This window comes from Heloderma suspectum, chromosome 5 (assembly GCF_057233095.1).
Source record: "Heloderma suspectum isolate Gila_16-S chromosome 5, 16-S_ref, whole genome shotgun sequence".
In the NCBI taxonomy this organism is placed as follows: Eukaryota; Metazoa; Chordata; class Lepidosauria; order Squamata; family Helodermatidae; genus Heloderma; species Heloderma suspectum.
This window is the reverse complement of record NC_139462.1, coordinates 121,747,872-121,767,443: the sequence shown is the minus strand read 5'-3', so window position 1 is coordinate 121,767,443 and position 19,572 is coordinate 121,747,872. Positions and strand designations below refer to the sequence as shown.

At 42.8% G+C, this 19,572-nt stretch overlaps 1 protein-coding gene across 4 annotated transcripts in view; it reads left to right on the top strand.

The window, feature by feature from the left end:
• The window catches only part of DOK7 (docking protein 7), a 67,524-nt gene that overhangs the window by 10,454 nt on the left and 37,498 nt on the right, over nucleotides 1-19,572 (top strand). For all 4 annotated transcript variants that reach the window (XM_084859880.1, XM_084859881.1, XM_084859882.1 and 1 more), the window contains 4 exons: nucleotides 1,967-2,167; nucleotides 11,985-12,104; nucleotides 17,494-17,601; nucleotides 18,491-19,356. In XM_084859880.1, the coding sequence (XP_084716006.1) occupies nucleotides 1,967-2,167; nucleotides 11,985-12,104; nucleotides 17,494-17,601; nucleotides 18,491-19,356 (1,295 nt within the window). The remainder of the gene's footprint in view (nucleotides 1-1,966; nucleotides 2,168-11,984; nucleotides 12,105-17,493; nucleotides 17,602-18,490; nucleotides 19,357-19,572) is intronic.

The window sequence follows — 19,572 nt, the reverse complement described above, 5'->3', positions numbered from 1 at the left end:
GTCCTCAGAGTAAGGCACTGGCCTGCCCGATGCTCCGTATTGGCTATTCTGCTGCCACAAATGCCACAGTAGAAGAACATCTGGCACAGCTCTCCAGAGTGTCGCCTGCTCAATGTCTCACGCTGAGGCTCCTCAGAGCGAGGCATCAGGCAGGAGGTCTCTCTGGGAAGCCCTGCCAGATGCTTCCTTACTATGGCAAATGCAGCAGGAGAGCAGCCCACACAGCTCTCCGGAGAGCCTACCTGGCCCAGATGACTCTCTCTGAGAGTTCCTTCCTCAGAGAGAGGCATTTGGATGAGGTGGCTTTGGAGATCACTTGTGCTGCTGCATAAGTTGCCCAATGACCTACCTGCTTATTTTTATACTAGCTAGGGCCAGTATTTGAAGTTAGACTCCACAGGTGGGATCTGCAATAAAATGTTGCAGTATGGAGTGCTCCTGTTCAGAGTTCAGTCGGTGAACTATGTCATCTTCAAGGATACGCCATTCCATTCCGTGGCCTTATCTACATGGAGATGCAATTCCGTTTAAAGCTGGATTTTCATGAATTTGAATTTGGTCCTACCTTGGCATACATAGCTGGTAAAGCACTGTATACATTTTTTTTAAACCTGCTTTCATGGGGCAGACAGCACCGGAAACCACATTAGTTTGGGGTTGGGTGGGTGGAGTCCCGCAAATAGAACAGAACGTCATCAACTGTGTAGGTGCTGTATAACAAATGAGTGGAGGCTTGCCCTCCACCTCTCTCCCTGCTCCCGTGCTCAGTGAAGTGCAATTGAAGGCAATGAGTTACTTCTGAGTAGACAGGTTTGGCCCACTCATCTCTTTGTATCTACCCTTTCTTGGCTGGAGTAAGGGTCACTTGGAGGCAATCACCTTTTAAACTCATTAAATTATGCACACATTTGCAGGTCCAGAGATCTAAACAACAGGCAAAGGAATTCTCCTGACCCCCCTCTCCACTCCTGTACTCAGTAAAGTTCAATTGAAGACAGTTAGTTACTTCTGAGTAGATAAGTTTAACCAACTCCTCTGCATGTGTTCACCCTTTCATGATGCAACTTTCCACCAATCAGCGCTGCTCCCAGCAGCCCATGCCAAGCTAATTGAAGTCACACAGACTCCCAAACTGCAGTGAAGTGTCACAAAATCAATTTGTAAAAAAAGCAGGTTTTACGGCATGAAAATCCATGCTTGCTACAGCGAGGGGCATACATCATGTGCCACAATCATCTGCGAGGCATAGTAGAATTGGAGTAAATCCCCCATGTAGATGGGGCTGTCCTCTCTAAATAGCCTCACTGGGGTGTTTTGGTTACTCCGCCTTTGAGGGGGGTTTTAAAGATTTTTTTGTACTTCTGCAAGACCTTGTTTCCCCTAGCCTGCTGGTACTTCCCTCTTGTGCATGGGTGGTGCAGTTTGGCTACATAAGGATCCACACTAGCTAATGATTTCCCTATTAATATACAGGCTATGTCTGTGTATTTCTTTGAGTATAATCCTATGTTCTGTGTGTTTTGTTATACTATCCTTCTTGGGGAATTGGGTGGGCAGAGATTGAAAGCTGGCAGAGTTGTAACTATGTACCTCAGTTACATGTCCCCTTGGTACTTTAGAGTCCTACTGCTCCTTAACATGCTTGGGGTTACTCGGAGGACAAGTAAGATGTGAGTGACAGTTTCAAAATGGCTTACTAAACAAAGTTGTTTAGAAAACATATAAATTTGGGGCCCTATCCAAGCAACACACCATGAAAAAGGCTTTTAAGCTAAATAATTCTTGTACTTTTCCCCCCAGGTTATATTTTTTGCCATTTTTACTAGCATGTTCCTTTGATTTTAACGTAATTACAGTAATGTTGACTGGTGTGAAAATGTTAGCTGTAACAACACCTGTTTTTGCATATTTGACTATTTTTGGCAAAATAATTTGTTCCTTTTGCCTTCCCCACCCCTCTTTATAGTTCACAGGTTCCATGTTGTGGTAGCACCTGGAACTAAACTGGAAAGTGGTCCAGCAACTCTCCACTTCTGCAATGATATTCTAGTGCTAGCAAAAGACAGTCCACCCTCTATCATGGGGCAATGGAAACTCTCAGATCTGCGACGCTATGGAGCTGTTTCTAATGGATTTGTCTTTGAAGGAGGAACTCGATGTGGCTTCTGTGAGTTTTCTGCACTTAGTTTCATTTTACTGTGATTTTTTGAGTATGCAAACCATGCCAAGCTGTAAACATCTTTCTAACCTGCTTATAGCTTAGCAATCTATATGTAAGAAACTGGGAAAAAATTGTGTGTGTGTGGGGCCGTAATTTCAGCTTGTCTCTAAAACATATATATAAAGAAAGTTTTTTAAAAGATGCTGTTTAATTCGTCTGCATGTGTCAGCCTAGTATTTGTTGTGAACAAGAACCAGGCCTTGTTATAAACATGAAATAGTATTACAATTAATACAGTATTACTTTTATTGTTACTCTATATTTGGATGTAATACTTGACCATGGTTTGCTAAACAAGCCAGGATCTGGCTCACAGATGTTCAAACAAACCATTGTTTGTTTCACCTAATGTTAGTGGGCAGATGCCCAGCTACTGTAGCAACACTTTGCATGTTGCTACATCACAAGTTTGCTTACCATTGGATGCAGTCATGGGGAAATGGGGTGGGGAACAAGAATGCTTTTGGAGAGATTCAGCCCCGTGTACAAAAAGCAATACCAAAAGATCCCTCCCAATTATTCTTAGACATTCCCCATTCTCATGAAGGTTTGCTAGACCTCTTGGTTAATATTTTTCTCCCCCCAAAAAGTCCCTCCCATTGTGGCCACTTTTTCAGTAAAGACACTTCTTTCAGTACAAAAAAGTTAAGCAAGCAAAGAAGGTGAAAAGGTGAGCAAGCAGAAGGACATATATTGGGAATAACTTGGGTCCTTAGGATATAAGGGAATGTGGATGGATTGTTGCAGAAGCAGTGTAGCAGGACATGAGTGGTGGTTGGAGGAAGCTTTTAGGTCAAACTGTGCAAATTCAGCTGTGATTCCAAAAAGGTCCCTTAACTCTAAGATGAAAAATTCCAAAAAATCCATATTAGTGAAATACCTTTATTTGGACAGCCAAAAGATCACACAAATATGCAAGCTTTTGAGATCTTCAGATCTCTTCATCAAGCAGGATGTTACAAAAAGCCAGTTTGGTGGGGGGCAGAGGATGGGGAGAAAAAAAAAAAAAGTGACATCACTGATGAAAAGATCTGGAGAACTCAAAAGCTTGCCCATTTTTTGTGATCTTTTGGCTGGCCAGATATAAAGGTATTGCATAATATGGATTTGGGAATTTTTCTTATGGTTAACACAGCTAGCTTTGTGTCTTTTCCAGGAGGGAAATTATTGTGGAACAGGACCTCAGAGTTATTCCAGGAAAAGCACTGATGGAATGCCCCATGTCTTCTGTGAGTGTGGGGGAATTTGCTGAGGAATTCCAATCCTTTTCCTTCAAAGAGGTCTACCCTGGGCTTGGGTCAGCTTGACAGGTTTCTAGTTTGTTTGATGCTATGTCCTCTTTGACATTCATTCACTCACTCACTCACTCACTCACTCACTCATTACATTCTATACTGCCCAATAGCCAAAGCTCTCTGGGTCTTACACAGCATAATAAAGCATAATATTGTCAAAGAAATCTTTACAGCATGATGAGCGTTCACTTCTTTATTGAAAGATAACAAAAGAAAGGAAGCATACGTATGTGAAGATTCTTACAAGCATCTTGTAAGGAGGTTCTCCCTGAACACAGTTAAAACAAAGCTTTTATACACTGAATGACAAGGCACAGCTACGGCTAACACTGATTGGATACAGAACTCTACAGAGGCAGAGGCAGAACAAATTGCCCGGCACTTCTGATTAGTTTGTAACTGCCACATAGAAAAACAATATGAGTTAGTTGCCAGTGTGATATGCAGTTCCTGCTGTTCTGGTTCTATCAGGTTATTCAGGTGGCACTGTGGCATAAATATTCCTCTTTCACCCAGACTTTTAGCCTCCTTGCTTTGCTTGCTTTGCTACATGTAAGGTTAGCATATTTTGCTAATGGCTTTGCGGTTTTTCTTCCACAATATAAAACCTTTAACATTCAAAAATGTGTAAAAACAAGTTAAAAACAATTGACAATAAAACTACCAGGGCCTGATTAAAACTCCTGTGCACCAGATCTGGGAGATTTATTTTGTTTTGTTTTACATTTCTTTACTGCCCAATAGCCAGAGCTCTCTAGGCAGTTCACAATAGTTAAAACCATAAAATACAACAACTTGACAAAACACAATATAAAACTTTTAAAAGTTTAAAACTACAGTATAAAACCAAAGTAAAAACCAGCAGTAGTGTAAAGACCTAAAATTATAATAACAGATTTAAAACAATAAAAACTGAAGAACTAAAATACAGAGTTTTTCCTCTGGCGCCTAAAAGACCACAATGTAGGTGCCAGGCAAACTTCTCTGGGGAGGGAATTCAACTACCGGGGTGCCACAGCTGAAAAGGCCCTCAACTTAGTAGTTACCCATCTCACTTCTTTTGGGAGCACCCAGAGAAGGGCCTCTAAGATGATCTTAGGGTCCAGGCAGGTATATATGGGAGGAGACTATTCTTCAGGTAACCTGGCCCCAAGCCATTTAGGGCTTTGAAAGTTAATACCAGCACTTTGAATTGGGCCCAGAAATGGGCTGGAAGCCAGTGCAAATCCCAAAGTATTGGCATAATATGTTCATATTGACCAGTCCCCTCTAATAATTTTGCTGCCCTATTTTGGAGTAGCTAAAGTTTCTGGACCATTTTCAAAGGCAGCCCCAGTATAACGAACACATTGCAGCAATCCAAACAAGGGTTACCAGAGCATGGATAATGAGCTAGATTCTCTCTGTCCAGATATGGACATAGTTGGTATCAGCTTAAGTTAATAAAAGGTGCTCCATGCTACTGAGGCCACTTGTACATCAAATTACACCTCTTTGGGGGAGTTACAATTCCTCTTCTTTGGCAATGCGTAAGTGGCCATCCTGAAATATTTGGAGAAAATTCTGCAGAGTGGCCTTCTCTTTCTCAGGATGAGAAAAAAATAAAATCTTAGAAATTTTCTCAGAAAATTGCCTTAACATTTTGGCTGTAGGCATTTTGAGGTGTGGGTTGGAGGGAGGGGAAAAGATTAAATACTTAGATTTGGAGATGAATTTGGGGGTTGTAATACCCCCATATTCGAGGTTTGTATTATGTGCTCACAAGACTTGCATTTCCAAGCCAAGAAATGTAAATTGGTGATTAGCTCTCATTAAAATCAATTTGAAGTACATGATGATGAGTGTTTAGGGTAATGCTAATAGCTTTTGATGTCTGTAGGACTAACTGTACATGACAGGTCATGTGTTAGAATATAGGTCACTTTTGAATTCATATAAAGCAGGGATGGGTTGGGGGCAGTTTAAAATAGAGGAATGGGGGAGGGGAGATGCTGGACCCTTTCCCAGGCTATTGCTTTGCAGTCTCGACGCCCACCCACCTCTATTTTTCCCCAGAAACCAGGTGAGTTCAGTGGGAGAAAAGCAAATTCTGGGATGTAGTTTTGGTGGTGAAGTTTGGGAAGGGAAAATACTTTAGTCTGCCTCCCACTTGCACTTTCTTAGCTTTAAATCCCCCTCCCACTGCTTTGTTTAGCAATACCTACATTCTAACATACAGGCTGTGCCACCATCATGTATAGTTAGCCCCAAAGTGTATCAAGTGTTTATGCTGCTCCCACTTCTCAGCATTAAATCCCCCATCCCCTGCCTTAGTCAGCCTGGCCCATATTTTAACACAAGGGTTGTGTTGCTGTTGTGTATTTAGCATTGAAGTGTTACCAGTGTTGACTAGGGATGTATTTTGTTTAATCCGTTTTGTCTGTGTTTCATGGATTGTCAGACGTTTTCTGTTTTGTCATCCGCTCACTGACTGAATTGGATTATTTCCCCCTTCAGAAAAGTTCATAAAAAAGTCAACCACAGTTTAGGTAACTTTCACTGGCACGTAGCATTTTGCGTATTTTTCTTGCCTCGGTGTACAATCAATGAGCAGAGTGCACAAAGAAAGAGTGCTACACAGCGGAGGCTGAAGAGAGATCAGAGATGTATAAAACTGTGTGCGCTTTTAAATGGCGTATATATTCATGTCATTCCAGTAATTTTTGTACTTTTGTATGACTAAATTTGCGCACAATTCCGGAAAGTAAAAAAACAGTCCGGAAGTCTGTGTAACTTGGAAGATATCTGTCTGCTGTGGAATCCATGGTTCAGATTGATAGAAATCCAGTCATTTGAATTTGTTTTGGATTTCTCCAACATTCCTAGTGCTAACCTTGCCACAGGAAACTACCCTCAAATACAAGAGACTGTCTATGTTATACATGAGCCATACTCGCCAAGAAGGCGATGCGTATCTTGGATATCTGTTTTCCATTCAAGACAGGGGCATAGGAGTCAGTCTTTTAATGGGAGCAATAATGTCCGGCTAAAAACTGGAAAATGATATTCTTCCAAGTCACATAGGTTCATTAAGAAAATCACATTATAGACATCAACGAATTAGAGCCGAGCTGAACTTTTGGGAGCTGGGAGATCCAGGTTCTAGTCTCCACTCAGCCATGGAAGCTCACTGGGTGACTTTGGGCCAGTCACACACTCTCAGCCCAACCTACCTCACAGGGTTGTTGTTGTGAGGATAAAATGGAGAGGAGGAGGATAATGTAAGCCGCCTTGGATTCCTTGCAAGAGGAATAAAGGCGGGATATAAATGCAATAATAAATAAATAAATAAAAAAAATTGATGTGGGCTTTCAGAACAGCTGAACAAATTGCACAGAAATAAAGAACAGTTTATTTGCTTTTTGTTCAGCTTCTGGACATTAATCACTGCTCAGACAGAGCTGTGTAAAAGCCCCCAGAAGCTGATTTTCAAACACTAGGGAATTGTGTTGTCCTGAACGAGTCACTAAGCACAGCTCAGGAAAGCTCCCAAGCTTTGAGAGCAACGGAGCTGTGCAGCTCCAGAACTTGTCAGATTTATTTAACACATTTTAATCCACCCAATAACAAAAGTTATCTGGGTAGATTACATAAAGCAAAAAGGATAAAATAAATTACAAACAAGCAGCATATGAAAAGCAATGTAAAACATATAAAAACAGCCATAAAATCTAAAACGCCTGGAAGAAAAGAAAGGAATTTCCTTGAAACTAAAAATATAGGAGCATGGGCTCCAGGTAAGCCTCCTTGGTGAGGGCATCCCATAAACAGGGATGCCATAACTGAGAAGGCCCTATCTCTTGTAGCCACTTGCCTAACTGCCTTTGCTGGTGGAGGTGGGCACCCAGAGAAGGCCTTTGAAGGGGACGGACACTGAATGGCCATTTTATGTATGTATGTATATATTTGTAATTACATTTATATCCTGTCTTGTTTTCTTAAAGGAAAGGCTGTGAGGTGGGTTAGGCTGAGGTAGTCAGTGACTGGGCCAAAGTTCACCCCGTGAGTTTCATGGCTGAGTAGAGACTAGAACCCGTATCTCCTGAGACCCTGATCAACACTCTAACTACTACAACACACTGGCTCTCAGTCAAGTTCTGGACACTAATCACAGCTCAGACAATGCATTAGTTCATTCCGAAAGGTCATAGAAAATCATTGGGAGATTTTATGGACCATCTTCAAATCAAAATACGTGCAAAAGGTGAACAGTAGTTGTTCTGACAAACCATATCTAAATCAAAATATTTGCTTACATAGTAGTTTTAGGGAACAGCTTATATGATCTTTGAACAGAGGTGTGCACCAACCCTCAGCTTTGTGACCCGATTCAGCACTTTGGAAAACTGCCCAATTCATCTTGGACCAATTTAGAAACCATCCACTTTGACTTGGTCCCAAAACTAAGTGAAGGTTTGGAAATCCAAGGCTTCGTGTGTCCCATTGACTGTCAGCGGCAATCCAAAAATAAGTAAAGCTTACTTTCTCTTGCATGCTAGTTTCAGGCATAGTACCCCTTGAGGAGGGGATTACTCCTGCCAGATGTCAGAAAAATAGGAGCACAGGGGTTTTGTGCAGCACACCTTATATTTTTTTTCAAGGGAAATGCTGATACGTTTTCTATTTCTTGGCAGAATTGGATGAAAATTGCAGGTATTGCAATACTATTGAGATAGACGGTCGCCTCCAACTTCCTCTGAAGTCAGAGGCAACCACCTATCCAATGAAGGGCAGCTGAAGCACGGAGGAGAGGATTCCCTCTGTGCTCCGGCTGCCCTGCGGTTTGTTTTAGACACCCGATTTCGGGAAGGGGGCGAGAACAGGGCTAGAGACTGCATAGGAAGCTGTCTAAAACAGCTTCTGCAGTCCTCTCCCAGCCCCTGGAACACCCCCTTTTCGCCCTGTCTGTACTCTGTGTTATGAGCACAGACAGGCACGGAGGGGCAGCCACCACAGTTCTCTCCACCCCAGCTACAAGGGGGAAGGGGCGGGGAGCATGGTTTCCCGGCTGCAAGCTCGTAGCGCTGTCTACGAGCTTGGAGCTGGGAAACCGAAAAATCCTACCTCCCCTAGACGCTGTCTAGGGGACATAGGATTGCTGTCTTAGTGGAACAAAACTTAAACACGTTATATTTTTGCAGGAAAAACACACACAAAAAGGCTCCGTGTCTCTGAAACATGAGCTGCTAACGAAGCCTCATTCTGAACTGGGTCTAGTTTTGTTGCCTTAGGAGGGAACCCTGCTTAGACTTAAGAAGCAACAGAACTGGACTGAAGTGGCCTAATTCTGCTTGGGCTTCATCTAAAACATCCCTAATTGGAATGCATTAAGCAAAAGAGGACTGGAGGCTCACTGGCAGGTGAGGCTGGTGGCTCCGATTTGAGTGGGACTGTGAATCCATTTTGGGTTTCAGTCAGAACCAGCCAGAATGGATCCACGGCCCCACCAAAATCAGAGCCACCAGCTTCCATTGCATGCTGGTCTTTAGGCAGCATCCCCAAATGGACTGGACTCGGGAGAGGAGGTTTACCAAAACTTTCTGTAATAATGTACCGGAATAATTTCCTGAATGATGCTTACAGCCTCGGGCAACCTTCCCTTACAAACAGAATATCCTTACAAACAGCCATGAGAATACTTTGGACTGATACAAGTAGCACAACAGGGAAGAGTAGGAGCTCAGTACTGCTCAGAGCTATAAAGAGGAACTACCTACAAATCACCAGAGGGGCCTCAGTTCCAAGACTCCTCTACAACAACGGCCTCTCCTTCTGAATGTCCATAAGATTCAGATGTCCTTATGAATAGCCAAAGGAATGACTGACCCAAGCAGCACCACAGGAAAGGGCAGGGTCATTTGGGTGTACCCCATCATTACACTTTTGAGCATTGAGCAGCGTTGGGGCTTCGGCTGTTTCCCATGGTGCCGCTTTTATCAGTTCAATGCATTCCTGTGGCTCTTTGGAATGACAGAAGGTTCCTATGGCCATTTGAAAGGAGAGGCTGGTGAGATGGAGGGGTCATTGCATCAGGACTCTTGGAGTGTTTTCAGTGCACCCGTGAGCACTATTGGGACTCCTGCACCTTTCTGTGGGGTTGTTGGTATCAGTCCAATCTTATGGCCATTTGGAAGGACATACAATTCATAAGGGGAGATTGCCCGAGAGGTCCATCTATAAGCACATGAAGTATTCCAGGCAATTTCTGGAACCCCCTCCCAAGTCTACTTCATTTGGAGATAGTGCCTAAAGTCTAGCATATGAACCTCCAGTTACCTTTCCTTTAATACATTCCAGTGGGTTCCAGTGCATTCCAGACTGCTGTGTAAGTGGTCATAGGAGTTGTTCCTAAAACCACTGTGTAAGCAAGTATTTTGATTTGGAGATGGTTCCCAAGATCAACTACTGTTTACCTTTTTGCAAGTGTTTTGATTTGAAGATGGTCCCTAAAATCTGCCAGTGATTTACTATGGCCTTTTGAAATGAACCAAAGCATTTCAGTGGCCATTCAGTGTCCTCCATTTTAGTATGTCCCTCTTTGAAGATCACTGAAGGGTTTTAATAGGTACATATGGGAGGAAACATTCCTTTAGGTGCTTTGAATTGGTCCCAGAAATGGGCTGCAAGTGCTTCCTAAACAGTAGTTGATGAAGCACTGGCATCACATGATCGTATTGACCAGTTCCAGTTAGTAGCCTAACAGCTCTGTTTTGAACCAACTGATGTTTCTGAGCCATCTTCAAAGGTAGCCCCATGTACAAAGCATTGTAATAATCAAACTGGAATGTTACCAAAGCTGGATAATTTTTACCAGACCATCTCTGTCCAGATAGGGTTGCAGCTCAAGTCAACCTCAGCTGATAAAATGCGCTCTTAGCCAGTGAGGCCACCTGTGCATCAAGTGACAATGATGGATCCAAGAGCACCTCCAAACTGGAGACCTGATCTTTCAGAAGGAGTGCAACCCCCACCAGACCAGGTTGAACACCACTCAACTGGGCAGATGAACCACCTGCTAACCGTACCTCTGTCTTGTCTAGCTTGAGCTTCAGTTTATTTGTCCTCATTTATCACTTACACTGTTTAGTCACTGGTTCAGGAAATCCACTGCCTCACCTGGGTTAGATGAAACAGAGGTAATGCTGGGTGGCATCTGCATATTGGTGACACCTTGGCCCACATCCCTGGATAATCTTCTCCAAGATTAAGCTTGGAGCAGATCTTTTATATATCTTCTGACAGGTCTCCTTCAGGTAACATCCCTGTCCTAGTCCTGGCTTAGAAGGATTGGGAGGGGACCTGACCTGTGTCCTGCGCAGGCTAGCTCAAGAGTTGCATGGTTAGTGGAGCTTTGAAACCCAGGATTAGTCAGATTTTGCACTCTTCCTTCCAGGGGTTATCTGAAAGCACACTGGAAAAACTGAGGTACTTTTTGACAATGAAAGTGAAGCATAAATATTTCACAGATTTCTAGGACAAGCTAAGTGGCAGGTTCACATCAAAGAAGGAAGGATGGGGAGAATATCATTTTGAGAGAATTTGGCCACGGTTATTCTGTATTGAAACAAGTTATTCAGAAATGCTTCATAGGCGACCAAATTCTTTGGTTATGCCAAGTTTATGGCTTCTAAACTGCAGTAAAAGAAGACTTGCTTTAAAATATTTAAAGATTTTAAAATATTTAAATTTTAAATATTTTAATAAAATTTTTAATTTTTAAAATTTTAAAATATTTGAGAGCCAGTGTGGTGTAGTGGCAAGAGTGTTGGACTGGGAGCTGGGAGATCCGGGTTCTAGTCCCCACTCGGCCATGGAAGCTCACTGGGTGACTTTGGGCCAGTCACAGACTCTCAGCCCAACCTACCTCACAGGGTTGTTGTTGTGAGGATAAAATGGAGAGGAGGAGGATCATGTAAGCCGCCTTGAGTGCCTTGCAAGAGGAAAAAAGGCGGGATATAAATGCAGTAATAAATAAATAATAATAAATAAATATGTAATTTTCACTATGTTTAATTATTCATTAAGACAAAAGCCCAGTCATTTGTTGTACTTCGCAAGGGGAATGAACCAGTGAAGCATTCGCAATGCCGGCACAGGGAAGTGCCTCTTCCCTTCTGATCCAGGGATTTGGCCCTCTGCACCAAGGCAACAGCCTTAACTGGCCATACTGTTATGGTACACAGTTGTTCAGTGCAGAAACACAGTCCAAGAACTCTGAAATGTGATACTGGTTGCATGAGGTTCCTATAAAGTTAAGGCCTTTTTGGAAACACTGTTATGGCTGACATGATGTATAAATTGCTCCTTAGATTAGGTTTCCTTGCAGGACTCTTCAGAATTTGCTTGACTAATTGTATGAATATGTCATTGAAACTTGGCTATCCTGTGTTCAGATTTAAAATCACCTTAAACTTTCTGCTTTCTCGCAGGGGCTGGTGTTTTTTTCCTCTCTTGCACGGAAGGAGAGAAGATCAGCTTTCTCTTTGACTGCATTGTTCACGGCATCTCTCCAATGAAAGGCCCTTTTGGCTTGCATCCAGTCCTACCAGGTTAATATAGGATAACCACTTAAAAAGGGAACGCACCTTGATTAATATATTTTGCTGTGACTGGAATAAGAGTTTCCAGGTGCCAGGACATGTAAAGTGAAAATGCTTGCCATCAGTTACCAAAATATAAATGGGTGTGCATTTTGACATGCCCATTTTCACCTGCTCTATAGCTCATATTTTTGCTGCTAGATGTTGCCTGGGATTATCTAACTGCATATAATATTAAAAAGCTAAATAGAAAGGGGCCCAAAGTTAATTTGGACTATATACATAACCTATTTCCAAAGTTGAGTCAGACTAATCTGAAAATTGGTGGCTAGCATGTTAAGCCAGGAGCTGTGAAATAAATGGAATTTGCCAGGTGATGTATGTTGCAGCTGAGATTCTTCATTGTTAGGAAACCCTTGAGCATAATGTTGCCATTGGTTTAATTTAGCGGTAGGTGAATCCCCCAGATCAATTTAAATTGGGGCCTGCAGTTATGAATGACGTTAGAGAACACTCTAAATGCATTTGTAATTGCCACCCTAGCCTCCAACTCTCTCCTGCAAAATTTAAACTCTATTACCTGGTGTTTACTGGTTTCTAGTGGTAGCTCCTGCAGCTCTGGCAGCATGGATGAAGGGAGGCCTCCCTCTCCACCCACCCATCTTTCTTTCATTCCCTCCCTTCAAAGAAGGGGAATGAATGAAGTCTCCGCACCTTCCCACTGTTGCTATTGCCCTAGCTTCAGTCAAATGAGCAGGTGTAAGTGGGAGGGAGGAGCATCCCCCCCCCACACACACACACACACTCAGTTCACTTTCTTGGATTGTAGTTCGAACTGTAGAAAAGCTGTGGGAAAGAATGAGTCCAGTTTGGAATATATGCAAGAATTATTGTGGTGCTAAATTTGTACTCCAAGCATCAAGAGTTCAGCTGCATTTCACATAGTGAGGCTAATCTCCCTGGAGAAACATGATTTACAGCTCAGTTCTAGGGATGTTGACTCAAAAGTAAATCCCACTATTTTCAATGGGGCTTATTCCCTGGCCAGTGTGCATAGGATTGCAGCCATACAATATTGGGAACAATATTCAAGAACTAATAGTTGAAGTGATTCAAGAAATCCCCACATGTGCATTAACAATCTAGATTAAAATTTATGTATCCTACTAGGTCAAATGAGGACATTGTAGATGAAAGGAAGATAAGTCTCCATTTCACTTTCCACTTTGTCAAATGCTGAAAGCAGCACCCATGTTTAGCTGTTCAAATATATTTCAAAGAGTTTAATGAACTGCTATCAGTATTTTGTGTTGCTGAAGTTCTTTACTGGAAAGTGGAAGAATAGGAGGATTAGCTTGTCTGCTGAAGAATTATACATCTATTGGCAAAGTGATTCTTCTAGTAATACCAGACAGGCCTTCGGATGAGATGTGTAAACTAGTGAAGTACTGGGGAATATCATTCCCTCTAATAATATGCTTATCAGGATCAAACTACACATAATCTTCACTATGTAGTTCTGCCCTTGAGTGCATTTCCCTCCTCCACAACAAGTGGCTGGAGGAGGAGCAATCCGGATCAGAGCCTCTTGCACCTACAATTTGCATTGCAAAAGAGGTCCCATTTGTTTCCGTGGGACCCTTTTTTGCAGTACAGATTGCAAGTGCTAGCCCCCCAATCTGGCTTGTGACTGCAGCAGAGGGCAAAGGATCTAAGACCCCTACTCCACATGCTAGTGTCCTAATCCCGTGTGTGTGTGTGTGTGTGTATGTGTGTGTGTGAAAGAGGTGTGGTGTGGTGTGGTGGGGGAGGAACCCTACACACATGGGTAGAACTATACAGCTAAGATCATGTGTAGTTTGGCCCTCTAGTTTAGAAAAAAAATAGGGCCACCAAAAATAAGGGAATGGTTTCAGCATATTTGGGTGATTCCCCAGGTATGCAGAAGTATATTAATTTGTAAATGTAAAGGATTTTTAAAAACCTGGAAAATGGCCCTATAAGGATATGTGAGCTTCCAGGACTTACAGAAATTAGAGGGGGTGCTGGTTGAATGAAAACCAAGGAAATGATGGGAAGAGAGAGAAGAAATCTGCCTGTTCGAACCATTATCAGTGTATACTATCCTGGTAGGAGGTATTAGCAGATGCAAATTGTGAGATTAAAAACCTCCCATCCTTGTTCATATGTGGAGGCTTCAGAAGGAGAGAAAGCCAATTCCAGATCCTGACCCCGACCCCCTGGCTGTATAGCAATAAAGTGCTCATATTTGAGGTTGGCAGCCTTTAGTGCTTCATAGCACAGCAAGCAAGGTTTAAGGTGAGGGGGGGGGGAGGTGTTCTTTTTTCTTCCACTGAAGCCTCCCCCACCCTGCAAGCCTGAGCAGCATTACAAGTCTCCCATTCTAGGCTGGCTGGCTGTCTGGAGCCCAGAACATAATAAGGCCCCTGCTGGATCAGACCAAAGGACCATCTAGTACAGTATCCTGTTCCCCACAGTGGGCAACCAGATGCCCCTGAGAACCCCAAACGTAGGACGTGGGGGAAATACCTGCTTCTGCTATTGTTTCTCAGCAACTGGTGTTCAAAGTCATGCTGCCTATGATCTTGGAGGTAGCATACAGCTATCATTAGTGACTAGTAGTCATTTATAGTCTTATTCTCCATGAATTTGTCAATCACCTTTTAAAGCCATCTAAGGTAGTGACAGTCACCAGACCTTGTGGTAGTGAATTTTGCAGTTTAACTATGTGCTGTGTGAAAAACTATTTCCTTTTCTGTTCTGAATCTTTCATTCAGCTTCACTGCATGACCCCAGGTTCTAGTATTATGAGAAGAGAAAAATGTCTATCTCTATACTTTCTCCACACCATGTATCATTTTATACACCTCTGTCATGTCCTCCCTTACTCACCTTTTTTTCTAAACTTTAAAGCCCCAAATGTTGTATATTTTATAGAAGAATTACTCCTGTCCCTGACCTTCCTTGTTGCCCTTTTCTTACCTTTCAGCACTACAATATCCTTTTAGAGAAGCAATGATCACTGTATGCACTGTATACAGTGTTCCAAGTGTGGTTGCACCATAGATCTGTATTAAAAACATTGCAAAATTGGCACTTTTGTTTTGGTCCTTTTTCTAATTATCCCTAGCATGGAATTAGCCTTTTTATAGTTGATGTGCGCTGGGTCATTTAAGTTCCTTACCATCTGGACATGGTAATTTCTTTGTTTCAATTTCTAAAGAAGGTTTAGAACTTCATCTCTTGTCACCACTATTTTCCTTAGTTTCTAAGGCTGCCTTTACATTAAAGAAAAAACCCGCAGTCCTCCCGTTGTGGAGCTTTTCTGCATTTACAGCAGCGACCATGTGATTGCTGAGAGGGGAAGCTTTTAATTTTCAAGGTTCCATAGAATGCAATGAAACACCCCATCTAGTGGCTGTTTTAATAGCGAAACTTCCTGACTTAGGTACTTCATTATTTCCGGATCTTTTTGAGATGGTATAACCAGGAAATACCTCTGGATGTGCCCTGGAGGTTGACTCCTTTAGTAGTTCTATAACTCTTTTGTCATCCAATGGTCCAACTGCCTTCCTAACCAGTTTCTTGCCTCTGATGTATTTAAAGATGTTTTAAAATGTATGTTGAGTTGAATAAGCATCGTGGTAAATATTTCCAGTTGGTTCAACAACACGTACATCTCACATCAGATCCTGGGCTTCACTTCTGGGCTTTGCCTCTGGCTGCTTCCATGACTTACTGTTCTAGGACATAGTCATTTAGGGTATCTAGAAATGTTGCTTCTTTGTCATGACTGGAACATGCATTTACTCCGTCTATGTGAGGGTAAGTGAAGCCACCTATTACACAACAATCACCTTTGGATGCCTCCCTAATTTCATTATCCATCTCAAGATCAGCCTGGGCATTTTGGTCAGGAGAGTGACAATATGTACCAAGTACTAACTAACCTTTGGGGCCTAGTATTGCCATCCACAGCTGTTCTGTGGAAGAGTCTGCCCCTTTTGAGATTTCTAGTTTGTTTAAACCTCTTTGATGTACAGAGTGAAAACACCCCCAGTACACACTTCCTGCCCTTCCTACAGAGTTTGTATCCAGATAACCATATCCCACTGGTTCCCTCCATTCCACCTTGTTTCTGTTATGCCCACTATTTTGATGTTCTCCTTTAAAACCAAGCACTCCAACTCCCCTATCTTGGCTTGGAGGCCTCTAGCATTAACATATAAAAATACCTTTACATGATGCACTTCTCCCTAGATGTCTCTGGCATTTTCCCCTACAGGCCTTTGGCCTCTGTGACTGGTTATCATGTCTTACAGAAGCCTTGCTGTCCAGTTAGGAGGTGAGGTGCCCCCCTCCCTTGTGTATATAAGCCAGTTCCTATCATTCTGCCCCACTCTCCCAATGTTGGGGGAGGATAATGCTATGTAGATGAAGGGCTAGGGCTATGCAGACAATGATTAACTTAGTTTTCGTTGAGTTCTGTGGGATAAAGTAAACAGGCTGCAGTCTAGAAAAAAAAGGAGCAGAGGCAAAACCTCCTCCTCACTCCAGACTGTTGGGTCACCTGTGGCAGGGAACTGGCATAGCTTCCACTCTACCAGAGTCTCTGAGTACATGCCTTTACTTTTCTCCAAGAAATGAATGAAAAAGTAAAGTGGTGCACTGTGAGTGCCACTTCTTGGTAGAAAGGCAGGGTACAAATAAAGATTGCAGTGTGGCAAAACCTGCAAACTGATGTTGACAATGGTTGGTCTGGCCACCTTTGAAGGAACCTCATGGGGAGAGCAATGCTTCATCTACCCCTTCTGAAAGCAGCTCCAGGGTTGTGGGGGGTGGCAAATTTTCAGAAGAGGCTAGAACGGTTGGGAGTGTGTGCAGGGGGGCAGGAATGGGGAGGAGCATTCCTGATATTCTCAACATCAGGCAGCTGCATTCAATTTGGGGATATGTGGCAGGGTTAGACAAGCACAGCTGCACCCCTTGTTCTATCCATGAGAATAGCCTCAATAATAGATGGAGAATGGGTGGAAGTACTCAGTCCACATGTCTCTTTGTCCCACTCTTCACTAAAGCTATTGCTATTGTAGCAAGCAGAGGAAGGGGTAGGGCCAGGCCAACTTCTTTGTTCGGAAAGTGGTGGTGAGTGGAGGTTCCTTTTCTGTTCCCTAAAACTGCTTCTAAGAGGGGTTGTCTTCTTGTCTCAGCCAGAGTTCTGGCTGTTTAACATTTAGTACCACAGAACAGGGGTTCTGTAGGACACGGTTGAGATGGTTGTCAAGCCATAGATAAAACAAAGCTTGCTTTGACTGGTAAAGTGAAAGATTAATTACAGCCAAATCTCAATTATAATTTCATGGTATCTTTTTTGAAGACCCCAGTGCAAGTCCTGCATTCATGGAAGAGAGAGTGGCCCATGAAGCATTGCAGCTAGAGAAGCGCCTCAGCCTTCTGTCCTGTACAAGTTACCATGGCAGTGGAGGTAAAAACTATATAAGTGTGGATTCAGTTCTGCTCTCTGAGGGTACTGTCATAATCTAGTAAAAGATGGGTGAATCTATCTGTTTCGCTTTCTATAACACATTTTTTCAAGCACATGTTCGTTCTGTCCCATTTGCACATCAGTTTGCAAACCTTTTAAAAAGTCTGCATTAATATATGTATTTCTGTATGTATTTCTGTGTGCATGAAAATTTGGGGGGACTTTTGTATGCAGTGCATTGCAGAATTCAGAGAAGTGCAAAAACTGACTGATAATTGCATTCTTGTTTGCATATTAATCCCTAACTCTAGACTATTTAAATTAGCTAAGACTTCTCAATCAAATCAGTCAACACTGCTTTAGAGATATTGTCATTTTTATAATTTGGTATCTCTGTGGGTCTCCATCCGCATATATCCGTCTGTGTGAGAGCTGTCTTAGCCTAACAGGTGCAAGGCTCAGTTTGGCAGACAGTCTGAAATATAGATTATTTGCCCAGCTTCTATGAATAAAAGATAGATATTATTTATCTATCTTACTTACTGCTCTGAGCCAAGAGAAAAGGAAAGAGGGCCAGCTGTGAACTGTGGAGCAATTGTCCTGGAATGGATAGCGTGAGGTGTCAGTAAATTTGCAGAATGTGCTGAAGAGTGGGTTGAGGAGGAAAGGAGCCACCAACCAGGAAACGGTCCAGACCATCATTAACAGTTCTCCCCTATCACATTTAACCTTCAGGAATGGATTAATCCTAAGGATGCAGTAGACAGTAGCTCCTGACCTGCCAAACTCTGATGTGCCATATGGAGTATGAGGGATAGCCAGCTGTCTTCTTGCTTTCCAATGCAAGCCATTTGTACTTGAATCATTAATCTTCTGTCTTTCATCTTAGGGGATGATAGAAGTTTATCAAGTTCATCTTCAGACACAAGCCACTCTGATGCTAGCATTGGGAGCAGGTTAATTATTTGGCCTGATCAGTCTTCAGTCAGTACTTCTCAAGAGAGTCATGGACTGAGTGCAGCAAAAGGCATATACCTTGGGGAAGAAAAATCCCATTCAGAAGGTATCCGTGGCATCACCAAGCCACCTCCTAATCTTCTTCGCTCCAGGCAGCTACAAGAAATAGGTCGCCAAAGTTCTTCTGACAGTGGGATAGCTACTGGAAGTCACTCTTCTTACTCTGGAAGTTTCTCCTCCTATGCTGGGAGCCTGGATATTTGCCATGGTGATGAATTTGGATCACTATTGAGCCTGCCACTGAACCTTCCATCAGACCAGAACGTATGCACTTGTCCACCTGGTGAGCCCCAGAGGAGCCCTGGCTTGGAGTACCAGGTTCCTATCTCCCGTAGACATACCTATGACACACCCCGGAGTTTGTTACAGGTATCTGCTAAAGATGTACAAAATTCAAGTGTGGATTCCTCATTGTCCAAGGACCAGGCACCTCAAAGACTTTGTGACCTGAAATTGCTGGCACCACATCTGGAAGCACAAGCTCCTCCTGAGCACAGCCCAGAAGAGGGCCTGCAGGCAGCCCTTCCACTAGAAATCGCCAAAGACCCATTCCCTGAAGCAAGCACAGGTTTTGTTTCAAGGTGGTCACATCTAAGACAGCAAGGGCAGGTGTTAGACTCTAGAAGTACTGAGATGACACCTTTCGGTGGAGTCTTCAGCAGCCCATGTGAAATATGTAGTTCTTCAGGGACAACGCGAGCTGCTTTTTCATCTTGCCCGGTCTGTGTTGGGCTTAAGGTAAATAATAGCACTGAGCATGTACTAACCTTGTTTGTAGGAGCTTGTAGATTTTATTGGCAAATAAATATCGTTTCAGTTACTATCAGAAGAATATTAACATGTACATATAGCGTTGTTGTTGTTTTATTACAGCTATACCCCACCTTTCTTCCATTGATCACAAAGTGGCATACTCAGGGTTCCTGGGCTGTCTCCACTTCAGACATTGATCAG